General features: G+C 27.6%; 1 protein-coding gene across 2 annotated transcripts; it reads right to left on the bottom strand.

The window, feature by feature from the left end:
* Window positions 1–302: 302 nt before the first annotated feature.
* LOC126844574 (mitogen-activated protein kinase kinase kinase kinase 3) lies at window positions 303–12517 on the bottom strand. Of its 2 annotated transcripts, XM_050582863.1 has the most exons (21): window positions 12131–12273; window positions 11977–12034; window positions 11539–11694; window positions 10034–10137; window positions 9647–9775; window positions 9392–9573; window positions 9219–9300; window positions 9045–9152; window positions 8796–8850; window positions 5032–5135; window positions 4885–4937; window positions 3869–3907; window positions 3328–3381; window positions 3114–3261; window positions 2733–2937; window positions 2398–2666; window positions 2108–2312; window positions 1954–2037; window positions 1779–1871; window positions 1126–1252; window positions 303–878 (listed from the first exon to the last, which is right to left on the bottom strand). In XM_050582863.1, exons 1-21 carry the CDS (start codon window positions 12218–12220, stop codon window positions 788–790), a joined length of 2436 nt encoding a protein of 811 aa, XP_050438820.1. In that variant the 5' UTR covers window positions 12221–12273; the 3' UTR covers window positions 303–787. The 2 variants fall into 2 exon arrangements, with proteins under 2 accessions (XP_050438820.1, XP_050438819.1); XM_050582862.1 differs by lacking the exon at window positions 3869–3907 and having other exon boundaries at window positions 306–878; window positions 12131–12517.
* Between the last annotated feature and the right edge of the window lie 1270 nt (window positions 12518–13787).

Below are 13787 nucleotides of genomic sequence, written 5' to 3' on the forward strand. Positions count from 1 at the left end.
TTTCCGTAAATCTAGTAAAATCTAGTTACACTCATTTGTATTATTATTTATATTATTAGTATTTTGTACTATAAAATAAAAAAAATACTTTAATTTTTTTAACAGTGATATTTGTTTTACCGAAAATTTAAACTACATAAATATACAAGTATATTAAAATATATGTTTATAATTTAAATAATAAATCATAAAATTAACCGTGAAGATTTTAAAATTAAACAATTCCCATAAATATAAATGTACTAATGGTTTTGCAATTCTACATTTAAAAAAATATATTAAAGAAAATTATTAAAATTCTTACAATAAGCACAACTATCATTTTATTATGGCTCGGTTGCATATACACATTTTGTTTAAAATAATAATATAATATGAGAATATATAAATACTAATATGTATAAACTTTATTTTGACCACAACCTTAATTAACTGTTTTCATAGATTAAACGAATTATTTATGTGTACAATATAACAGCATAAAACATATACACAATAATTTGTAATAGTATTAAAATTAGTATTCGAATGTCAATTTAAGGAAAAAGTAAATATTAAGCTATTCTTATGCCTAATGGAATATTTGTCAAACCCTTCAAGAAAAGAGTTCAAATTAGTTAATAATTATTTATATGTTTGATATTGTTCCACTTCATTTGACGCGAAATAAAACCATAACACTAATGTTATCATTAATATTATTATCATCAAGATGAATTTTTGTTGTATTAATTAAAAAACTACAATATACTACATGTGAAAATATTATAGTTTGTTGTATATAAGTTTAATAACTGGCTTCGTGTCCAGCAAGAATGTACAAGTCCGCACTGTCATCTGTTTTTTTGGAAACCATGTGAGATTCCAAAATTAAAATTCTAAAAATATATGTTAAAATAATATACATACATATTTTGAACAGATATTATTATGTGCTATTAAATTGCAAGCAATGCATATATTTAACGCTTAACAAATATTAAAAATGAGTTGATAAGTGTGTAATTTATTTACTATGATAAGTGATAACTAAGTAATTCAATATTTTTATTAGTTTTGTTTTAAAATATTAATTATTTTAAAAAATGTAAGCTATTTACAAGTTTTGAATTATGATATACATACTTATCGGATCCTAAAAGTTTGTATGTTCTGCTTTTATCTACGATTTCCTGAGTAACTTCACCATTTTTAAGGCTACGACCTTGAACTCCATACTTATGAAATGCCAATATGCTATCAGACAAACGCACTGAAAAACAAAATTTTGTACTACAATACAAATTGAAAAAAAAAATTCAGTCATGAACAAATTATAAGAATCAGGGGTGTTATCGCTAAAAAAATAATGTGTGCTTTAAACTTATAATATTATAATGTCCCCCTACTTAACCAACTTTTTATATGGAACCCAAACAATTTAGTGGATGTTTATTCCAAAACTAGGAGTGTTTAACACACTGACCGTTCCCCTACCCCATTAATTTCGCTTCTGAAAAGGTTGTAGAGGCTAACTAGAAAAAACAATTAAACATAGAATTGGCCAACAAACAAAGTTACACTATATACAGAAGGCCAAATAACCTGAATATAGGAAGCAGTCATATGCTCCCAGCCCCAGCCTTGTGTGCCCCTGAAAGGATTTTAGAGAACAATATAACTTATGCATGTTATATATTGTATATTATTTTATTTATAAGTATATTAAGATTTAATAATATCTAATTTAAAAAAAGTAATGTAAATGTAATGTATTAAATATAATGTGAATTACTAACCAACAGATTCAACATTGAAGTCAAAGTACAATTGGTTTATTTGATTTCTATCTTGCTTCAGATTGCCTTGTAAGTTGATAATTTTAACAACATCTGCAAACATAGAGAAGGCAAAAATAATTTTTTTCTATTAATTACAAGGAAAAACTATAATGCAATAAACAATATTATATACTTTTGTAGCATATCAAAAATGAGTCAGTGTCCAGTTGGCATACACAAACTACATCCATTATGTCTCTTCTTTGTATAACCGTTCCTGTTGGTGAAAATAAATACACCACACTTAATTATACTTGAAAACTAATCATGCATCAAATAACACTAACCAGTATTATCCGAATCGTATTGGTCATCAGAACAAAACCAACATGCACCAGTATTGACATTAATCAATTCTAATTTTAAGTTCATCGATTTTCTGATAGGACCAATTGGCTTTTTTACGCTCACGCAAACTAAGGGATACTCTAACTCAGGAGTTATAACCATTTCAAAAATGTTAAGTGGCGATGGCAAAGTACACTCAAAATGCTGAAAATAAGTATTTATTTATATCTATGTTAGTATTAAGTTATGTATGAAAAGTGAAATCAAATTTCAAATCGGGTTAACTCACTTTAAGCAACATAAATTTGTTAAGAGGGTCATACCATTGCATTAAAAATATTCCACTCGACATAGCTCCACACAAATATTTGTAACCATTATATGGGTTACGGCCAACACAACATTTTATACAACCTTTTGTATCTGGTACTTTAGTAGTAAAAGCAAACCTTCTAGGCATCAAACGTTCAGGGATTTTCGTCATGTGTTGTGAAAATCTATGACTTTGCTTCCCGTGTAGGGCTAAGAGATCATGTCTATACAGTTGAGTTGTCTTACCTAAGAAAATATATTTTAGTTAACACCACTAAAGGAAAAAAATGTATAATCAATTGTAAATTTTACCCGACAATGACATTAAAATGTCCTTAATAACATACAACCAAACAGTTCGTCGATTATACAGCTGGTCAATTGCAGTTTCATGCAGTTCATTTAAATTAAGGTTATAGATGCCTTCTTCAGCTCCAATGAACACATGTTGGTCCCTAGTTTCAGGATGAATCCAGCTGGCAGTGCAATATATTTTTAAAGGGCACCCATTAAACACCTGATAAAAAAAAAATGTTGGAGAAAGCTAAAATATATGTTAATTAATTTTTAATGTAGTATAAAGTTGTATAGTGCATATGGGAGATAAAAGCTATTCACTAAAATAACAAAATAAATTAAATATTTCAGTTATGAAACAAAAATTAAAATCTAAATTAAAAGGGTTAATATTACCTTAGAAAAGCATGCACCCATGTGGACTTTGGGCGTGGGTGGTAAACCATTGCTAATTGGTTTAGGAGGAGAAGTACGTCGTTTACGATCTCTTCGGCGAGGAGGAACAGGTGGTGTATCAGTGTTATCAGGCATTGGTAAAGTAGATCTAAATAATTGTTTTTTAAATATATTATTTTTCAAAACTTACTTAACTAATGAAGCTAATACTTACAAGTCTTCGTAACTTTCATTATTATCTTCATTAAAAACAGTATTATAATCTCCTCTTAAAAAAAAAATTAACAATTATTAAACTTATATATTAAACAAAAATATTAGCAAGGTAATGGTGGTAAGGGCCAGCTGTACAATATGTTTTTATAATTTGCTTGCTTGTGCACAAGAGGCAGATAATTCAAACTTTAAGCAGTAATACCGATTCCGTTTCAACCTTAAAGTTCATGAATACAAGAACACAACACAAAAACCATAAAATGTTTCATTATTTAAGCTAAAAAAGCATTACCTATAGCTTTACGCTTTGACAGTTAAAACTGTATTACATTAACATAAAAAAGTAAAATCAAGTTAGTCGATCTTCAACCAAGTTGTGTAGTAAGCATCAGTTATTTATTAGACGACAAACAATTCTGTAAAATGTGCTCATTTTTTTCACAAAAAATAGTTGAAAGTAAATTGTTAAGTCTACAATTTATTTATTTTTGTTTTTATAACTGTTTGGTGCGAAAATGACAAAAAAACATCCATCATACCTCAATTTAAGTTCTTCATCTATGTTTTGCAGGAGACTCCTGTAGAAATTAAAAATGTACAAAAATCTGATAAAAAAAGGATCTTTTAACTTATTTAAATACATTTGCTAGATTTGAGATTGTACAACGGACCCTAATAGAAAAGCTGTAAGTTGTCGTATCAATTAAATATTTATAATATGGATAAGTATTAAGAGTAAACTATAAAACCACTAAAATACTCTTACCACATTCATACCTATGTCCTACTACAAATCTTCTATAAGAATAAAATACAAATTTTATCATTAATATTATTGGGGGGGGGGGAGGGATTAAGTGAAAAATTAAATTACAAATAATTTGTTCACTTAAAATATTATGAAACATTGGAAGTTTTCAAATCTTAAATAGCAAAATGTTGTGGTTTGCAGAGAAAAAATTAATTAATAATATTTTCTCATACAAATGTGTAAACAACATAAAAATATATTAGTGAATAAATAATATTAAAAAGATATAAGGGAAAAAGCCGGACCATTAAACAATTAATTGTTAAATATAAAAGGTAATGCAAATTATGAAATACTATAGTGTGTATTAAACATTTTGAAATAGTACCCAGTTATACACTACCAATTTATATTAAAAAACAGTTGGGTATTGAAAGGATTTAGTAAACTTTATGCAGAGCAACCAAAGCAAAAGATCAGTTAAAATTAGTTTTAATATACATAAAAAAATAAAAATAACAGTAATAATATAACAGATTTATCAGTTTAAAAACAATGATTAAACATAAATAGAAAACCCATAGCATATAACTATTGAGCGCTGAGCGACACAACGAATGGAATCCACAAATGCATGGTTTAGTATTGTGACAGCTCAAAAACAGAGTAGCCAAAAATCATACACTGTGGTCTGTCTATTACTATTTGATGTATGGTAAGGATAATATATTGAAAAATGTTTAAATTATAAATTCACTATGTAAAGACTTACTATAACATGCATATTAAAAACGTTAAACTTACTTTTCAGTCGATAAACAGTCTAATTCTCCAAAATTATCACAGTCATTATTGCGCTAAAAAATATTTAATTTAAATAGGTTAATCAAGACATGTCAAGCTAAAACATATATTTAAATAAATTATAATTGACATTAGTTCAATACTCACCAATACGCTTTTTCTAGAATTAACTCCCAAATTTCTAGTGTCTAGAATTGTGGCAGATTCATTTCTAATATTATGAGAGGCATTTGAATCATTATCAGCACTTTCTAATATAAAATAAAAATATGGTAAATTAATTCATTAAATTTTGATGTACAAAATCTGACTTCACTATCGTTTTTAACATAAAAAAAACACATTTAAGTAGAGCAAAAAATGGTTAAAATAGTTTGGAGCCATAACTGCAATGTTCATACCGAACTTGTTGTTTAAACAGAAGGTATAAATTTAAATACATATTTTGAAAAATTGAGCTTTTTTTCAAAACCTATTTGCAGGGCTTATACATAAAAAATCTCCTAAAATCTATATAAGAACCACCCATGTGGAAAATTTACCTTGCCCGTATGATATACATTATACAATAACATCCTTTATAATTTAATATTATATTATAACTTTATAATATCTATGCCATATTCTATATATTAAATAAAAATGTAAGAATTTAGTTTAGAAAACTTAGGATTACAAAATTATACGTGTAGTATTTTATTTTCATTATCAGTTTTTGAAGGGTAGTTGGAAAGATACATTGTAATCGTACGTTGATGATAAGTTTTATAGCAATTGAAAAAAATTCATTATAACAGTTTAATGCATATCATCTTTAAATATTATACTCTCATTTTCTTAAAGTAGACAATACTTTATGCGTAAACTGTGTTAAATTTATAAAAGGGTTTATGCACTGGGTAAGACGATGTGTATTCTTAATCGCCGAGTGAGGTAGTTTTGTAAGGAAAAGTAAAGATTCATCATATTGTTATCATCCGTAAGTAGCCATAAAAGATGTTATTTGGTGGAAAGAAAACAAGTTAACATTATTTCTTGCTGATGGTGGTAAATAATTAAACAAATTTAATTTATCGTTATTACTTAAAACTTTAAAGGGTTTAAAAATCGGTATTCTGTACAATTTGTAGTTTACCATAATATGGACAGGAGGGTTTTGCTCTCCACGTTATCTAAACAGGTTTGATATGAAATACGCTCCTCCCCATAGTTAGGTCAAATGTAAGCCACTAATCTCATTAATCTGTTCATAATTCCTTTTTATGCTACAACATACACCAACTCACACAATATATTTTTTTTTTTATTATTTATTTATTTATTTAACTATAAAAAATAGTTAACGTCCATGGGGCAATAGAGTACAGGATAATATTTTTTTTTAATTAATTATAAATAATTACAATAACACTAATTAAAAAACTATACAAAAATAATTAAACGACATTGTTAAGAATCATTTTTAACCTGGCTAAAGGAATCGTAAATAAATCTAAGTTGTAATTGTAATGTATTGCTTTATTGGAAGCCATTAACATGCGATTTACCGGAGAATAATAATTATAGTTCTGTTTGTAGGAGGATATATGAAATAGTTGGTTTGAGCGTAAGGAAAAGGAAGGAGCATTAAGAGAAACAATATTTAATATTTCAGGACAGTCTATAGTATTTTTAATTAGACCATGAATCCAACAAACATCTGCAATAAATCGACAATGAGCTAAACTAGTCAGTCTAATATTAGATTCAATAACTTTTAGATCTGTCCCGAATTTGCCTATTTTATATGCTATCATTCTTAAAAAGCGTCGTTGGAGGCTTTCAATTTTGTCAGATAACCCTGATTGATATGGAGACCAAATGACAGAACCGTATTCTACTAAAGACCGCGCAAGAGCACAATATGTACTTTAAGGCAGACTGGGTCAGAAAATTCCCAACAATTACGTTTAAGGAACCCAAAAGTTCTTAAAGCTTTATTATACACTACAGTTATGTGTTCTTTGAAAGAAAGATCAGAAGAAAGCGTAACCCCGAGATCTTTTATATGAGAAACTTTAACTAAGTTAGATCCGTCTATACTATAAGAAAAATATTCAATACATCGGCTACGATTGAATGTTATTTGGAAACATTTACTTACATTAAGACTAAGACTATTAGAAACACACCACTCATGAAATCTGTGCAAATCTTCTTGAAGATTGAAGCAGTCATTTATGGATTTAATGTACATGAATATTTTTATGTCATCAACGAACAGCAGACATCGTGAATGTTTGAAAATACTAACAAGGTCATTCATAAATATTATAAACAATAAAGGTGACAAATGCCCACCTTGTGGGACCCCAGAAGTGACTTTACGACTAGATGAAATAATATTTCTTATTTTAACTTGTTGTTGTCTACCAGTAAGATAAGACTCAAACCATGATGCATGGGTTCCCCCATACCATACATTTTTAATTTATGCACTAGGATGGAGTGATCTACGGAGTCAAATGCCCTTTTTAAATCAGTATACACAGCATCAACTCGACTACCTCTGGCAACAGCAGAAATTATATCAGAATAAAAGACAAGCAAATTAGTGACAGTTGATTTGGAAGTTCGAAACCATGTTGAGAGCTAGATAATATATTTTTAAAAACTACAGATAATTGATTTTCTACTAGTTTCTCAAACAGCTTAGGCAAAGCGTTTAATTTAGATATTGATCGATAGTTAAGTATATTTGAGTTATTCCCTGATTTAAAAACAGGAGAGATATAACTTGACTTCCATCTACTAGGAAAGATCCCAGAGGACAATGATAAGTTGAAGAGGAAGTGTATTGGACGAGAAAGTGAATAGAAACATGCATTATAAACTATATCAGGAACGAGATCTGGTCCATATTTAGTGATTAAGTTAAGCTTTGTGAACGCATGAAATATCTCAGCAATGGTAAAAGAATAAGAGGACAAAGTGTTGAGATGAAAATCTTCATAGGAGTTTAATGAAGTTGGATTATCCGAAGCGACATAATTAGAAGAGAAAAAATCACTAAACATTTCAGTTATATCATTTATATCTTCAGACCATTTGCCATTTAGTTCCATACTATTTGGTAATGAGTCGTTTTTCTTTTAATCTTTGACAAACTTCCAAAAGTACTTGGGACCATGGATAAGACTTTTTTGAACAGCATTTAAATAATTAGAATAGCATTGCTTAGATAAAAATTTACACTTAGCTGTAGTTCCCGAAAATTCATTATAAATTACTTGAGAGCCTGTGCGTTTAAATTTTTTATGTAATTTATTTTTTTTATGTATTTAACTTCGAAGTTCCTTGGAGAACCAACTTGGATAAGATGACTTATATGGAAATACTTTGGGAACAAAGATATCAATGTTTTGTAGAATCAAACTATAAAAAATATCTAAGGCATCGTTCACATTTTCACGATGTTCATATTGATTATATTATCACACTCTTAATGTAAAAATAATTTCAGTGGGTCTATAATAAAGTCTAAAATATAGAAAATAAAAATGAAATTACACTATATAGTGTCTATGTTCAAATTTTTTTTTTTCAGTTCAGTTTAATTTCCCAGTTTTTATATTCTTAGACTGTGCCTTTGTCGGGTTGATCTCACGCAAAAGTTAAAATCATTGATTAACTTTGTAGTGAATCAATATTAAAATTTAAAAGGCTAAGGTCAAAAATTAATAATTTAACGATTATTTAGTGATAATATTATTTGGACGATACTAAATTCTACGAATATTATAAATTAATAATTTATATTTATTGCTTATTAAATTTTCTGAAATAATACTAATGATTAGTTAATGAATTACACCCCATAAATAATTAACTTAATTAACTATGCGTTTATATGATTATATTTTGTCACATACCTCTGTGGTCAACAGTCACCCTTGATGCAATGCGTCGTGGAACATTTGATATCACCTAATTTATAAGGAAAAAAAAATAGCTTTTTAATATAACTAGTAAAAATTCCAACTACACAATACCTATACCAATAATAAGAGATACGTATATCTATAATTTTCACTATAAAATAAAAACTAAAAAATTATAAAAAGCCAAAAAAAATCACTTAAACTCATAATTTAATAAAATAATTTTCTGTATTTAATTACATCATCATCAGGTTCTATTTCAGCAAATGTTTGCGCCTGTGGATTATTTGCTTTTTGTAGAAGATCTATTGCTAGTCTTTTGCTCATATCTTGACAAAAAAAGGAATGCTGAAAATAAATCATAGACTATAAAATCAAGAACAAAAATTAGTTTTTTTTTTTAACCTGTCGTACCATCAAAAGTTTATCAGCAGTTGGCCTTTTTTTGGGATTTTTCGTCAGCGATACTTTTATAAAATTATGGAAAGTGGGACTCCTGAAAACCGTCAACAGCATACAATCGATTATAAATATTTGTATTTTTTATATATACTTAAAACATAGCTAATATTTCAAATAAAACTAACCATTTGTCTCTTTCTTTTAAAGTCGGAGGTTTAAAACCACTTTTTGACATTAAAAACAAAACTCTCATTGGATGTAAATCAAACATAGGCGGTTGTAACTCGGCTAATTCAATAGATGTTATCCCCACCGCCCAAATATCACATAGTTGATTATAGCCACCTTTTCTTTCTACAGCTGCTACCTAAAAATAATATAAGTCCTATTAATGTATAAAATTAAAAAACCATAAAAGACTACAAAAAATATTAAACAACCTCTGGAGCCATCCAATATGGAGTCCCAATAAAAGATTTGCGTTTATTTATTGTAGCAGTTATCTGCGCAGACACACCAAAATCAGCTAATTTAACTTCACCATTTTCTGTTAATAAAATATTAGCTCCCTGCAAACAGTTTATTGTAAGGAATTAACATTTTTTTTAAATGTATTTCGTAACTAATAATAAATATATCTAAATAATACATAATTTTTAATAATATCCCTCTGCGTTAATAAAATATAAATAAAACATAACAATATTTATGTAGATTAATATCAGTATGCAATATAAAAAAATGTATTTAATAATCTGTCAAGTAGATTTCGTGAAACAAGTGTAATATATTTATACATATACATATACATATACATAAATGCATACCTTAATATCTCTATGCATTTTGCCCATAGTGTGTAAATAAGCAAGACCTTTGAGAGTTTCTCTGCACATGTATGCTATTTGCAATTCAATAAGTGGTCCAGTGACTAAAAAATGTATACAAATTTTAAAAATTTGATTATAATAACATAATTAAAAAAATAATGTTTTAATGGTTAAAAAATAATCCTTTAAGTTAAAATATATAAATAGACTATAAGTTAACAATATTTTTAATAATAAATAACCATAATCTATCATAAAATTTAATTTAAAAAAACAACTATTGGTCCCTCATAAAATTTTTTTTTTTTATTTATATCGTACACTACTAATTGTTTTATGATAATTGGCAGAGCTATTAGGTAAGTAATATTAGTTTTATTTATTCATACGGGACGAGCAAAACTTCTAAATACATAGTTACATGTTTTATTTTGTTTGTAGTTCTGGTTCATTTTTTTTTTTTACTATTAAAAAAATATATTTTAGTATGTTAGTAGAGTTATTCGTAAATAAATATAGAATATACTAAACATTTTTTTTTTTTCAAAAAATATTGTAGGGAAGTTTTTTTATTTTTATCAAAATATTGAACATTTAGCTATTATGGTCCATAGCATAAGCAATATTCGTATTTATTTGTTAAGGAAGTATATAATAATAATAATAAGAGTATAAAATTAATTTTTTTTTAAGCATTTTTTATTGAACAAAAAAAGTTTAACTTCCTATATAAAATCGACATGAACCACCTCTAGAAATTTTGAAAATCTAAAAAAAATATTAAAAACTTTCTTTTAATCTAAATAATATAATATATTATTTGGTTCTTCTCTTGAGAATATTATTCACAAAAGAATAACAAGAAATAATAAATTAAGGTTTTTTGGAATCATCCTAATATAGATATATATTATATAGAAGACGAGTGGCCAAGTGAGTAGAGCGTTAGTGAGTTTAGAACTCACTGTTGGCAATTCAACACTTTAGTCATGGGCAAGAAATCTCAACTGACGAAAAAGAGCCGCCATCTCTCTCAACGGCGACAGAATGATGACCCCTGGCAGTAAACAAATACATCAAGAAACCTGAAATCTCATGATGCTTTAGGCCTTCAAGACCAGTTAAATTACACGATAATGGTAATGTTTTTATCAGTTAAATTTTTATTTTGCTTGATTATAATACATTTTTAAAATAAAAAAACAAATAATATTCATCATTCTGATAACTTAGTGTGTAATAATGAGTATGAATAACCCCTTTTACCCATTTGTCATACATTTGTTTACACCTATTATTAAGTATATGTTATTAAGCTTGTAGCAATGATTCAACATCGCATTCAACATCCTTTTTAATCAACAATTAACTATTATTGTACGACAATGACTATCGCTTAAGCAGGACAACATATGACTACTCATATGATTAGGTATTGATCATCAACCCCAAGTGAAAATTTTAATTTAGCAGACAAAAAAATACATTATAAATAAACTCACTATGATAAATGTCTTGTAACGATCCTCCAGAACAATACTCCATACATATCCATAGTTTATCTCTACGTAAATAGCTACCAAAATATTCTATAATATTAGGATGATGACAATCTTGCATCATTAAAATTTCTTGTTGGATTATAGAAAAATCATCGCCTAAATACAAAAGATACAATTTTAAAAATATATATATAATATTATTGATTACTTCAGACAATAGCACTAAACAATATATAATGATACAATAGTAACTTATTCCATCATTTAGCCTCAATCCTTTACCTCGGATTTAATAAAACAACCCGTTAAAATACATGATCATGCCATGTTTAAATTTAATTATGTTTTCTTTATTTTGCGTGTGTGTGTGTAATTAACATTAATGGAGAAAAAATGTTTTTTTTATATAATATTAAATAATTGGAAATTTTTTCTTACCAGCTTCCAATTTTATAACTTTAATAGCTGCTAGAGTTGAAGTTGAAAGTCTTTTAGCCTGAAATTGGTTGTTAAATAAAATATTTAATGAGACTAAATATATTTTAGGAAAAAAGGTATAAATAAATAAAAAGATCTGTAAAACGAATTTTACCTTATAAACATCTCCATACGTTCCACTGCCAATTCTTTGAATTAACTCGTACTCTTCTTGGGGATTTCTGGTGCTTATATCAGAGTTCATGATGCTGGATAATTTGGAGGAGATTGAATTAAGAATTTTACTGAACAAAAACACTATGGACAATCTATACGACTAGTTTAGATGATATTATTTAACATGAACGAAGTGGTCGACATGAACATGTACAGCTAAAGCGTCAACCTGCCACAACCCCATTATACGCGCTTTGTATCTCACCGAATGCACTATGACTTATTAAGCCAAGTAGAATTCATTAATTTAGTTGAAATTACAAAAAACGTTAATTTATTTTCATTGGCGAAATTGTTTGTGAAAAGCCAAAAAACAAGTATAATATTATTGTGTTTGTGAAGAAGATAACACATCAAAAGTTATAGTAGTATACCATAGTACACTGATAAGGAGGTTACCAGATATGAGAACATTTAGCTGCCTAACCAGTTAGAATGCAAGGAGTGCAATCGAAATTCAAATACACACAAGGGCGTATAAAAGAAAATATATTATGTTGTTATGTTACACATTTGTAGTAGTACAATTTTAACCATAATTAACAATATTACTGGCGCAACATAATTTAGTAAAGGTCAAGACAAAGTCTTGTTCATAGCGTTGCACGCATTAGATTGCTTTGCCCACATGTATACGCCCATAGAAACAAACCCCGTTCAAAAAAAATTAAAACAAAACGTCGATTGAACTAATTGTATTATTGTTTTGGCAATTATTATTTTAAAATCTACGATTTATGTTCTAACATATAATATATCATTAGTTTTAATTACATTTTTACTGACAATTTAACGTTTTTATGTAATTAGCATGCAAATGCCTCGGCTACCAAAGGTATACAAATAAATCACCATGCATAACTTAACGTTTTAATTCCTAACTACTTGTACCGTAATAACCATTATACAAAAGCTTATATCGATCAGTATTGAACAAGTGTAGTAGAGAGAGAGAGAGAGATGGGTCAATAGCAGACAGACAATTTTTAGCGGTTTATACCTATGCGAACCGATATGGTAGTACATTTAAGCTAACGTTTTCATCTGGGACCATTATTCATTAATAATACATTTTATCATTGAGTATATGTTGTCAATGTATACTCAATGATTTTATCTAATCTAATCTAATAAATATAAAATAGCATCGTTTTTATTCTGAGGAATTCGGTACACTATATTTATTATACATATAAAAATAAATGATCTAAGGCATTGATTAACTACAAATAGATAGCCCACAGCAATGTTATTAGTGGAAACATGTCATTAATAGTGTTCTACAGTCTTTACTATTCATAGAAGTTGCGCAATATCATATACCTAATATTTAAAATATCTAATATAATATATTATATTATATATATATATATATAGTTAAACAATTTTTAACAGGACTAACTGTTATTAATAATTTTTCATATTTAAACTAAGAGACTAGGGAATAATTATATTCTAATAAACTCCCTCTACCTGTGCATTTCTAAACTCTTTAACACGCAGACGGGACGCGATTCCGGCAAATTCCATAATATGTAGACGAGACTTTACCTAATAATAAATACATACTCCTAGGCCCTACCCTCTTCTCTACC

The sequence above is a fragment of the Adelges cooleyi genome, unplaced genomic scaffold (genome assembly GCF_023614345.1).
Source record: "Adelges cooleyi isolate 19-005CV unplaced genomic scaffold, UGA_ACOO_1.1 ACOO_flye_CR_arks_rails_tigmint_CR_PRNA_651, whole genome shotgun sequence".
Taxonomy (NCBI): Eukaryota; Metazoa; Arthropoda; class Insecta; order Hemiptera; family Adelgidae; genus Adelges; species Adelges cooleyi.

Bases quoted from the DNA above. Each gene is read 5' to 3' on its own strand.
- LOC126844574 (XM_050582863.1), bottom strand. From the start codon at position 12,220: ATGAACTCTGATATAAGCACCAGAAATCCCCAAGAAGAGTACGAGTTA. The intron at 9,301-9,391 runs GTTAGTTTTATT...GACGGTTTTCAG, and splicing joins TTAAAAGAAAGAGACAAATG to GAGTCCCACTTTCCATAATT. The intron at 2,038-2,107 runs GTTAGTGTTATT...TTTCACCAACAG, and splicing joins ATACGATTCGGATAATACTG to GAACGGTTATACAAAGAAGA.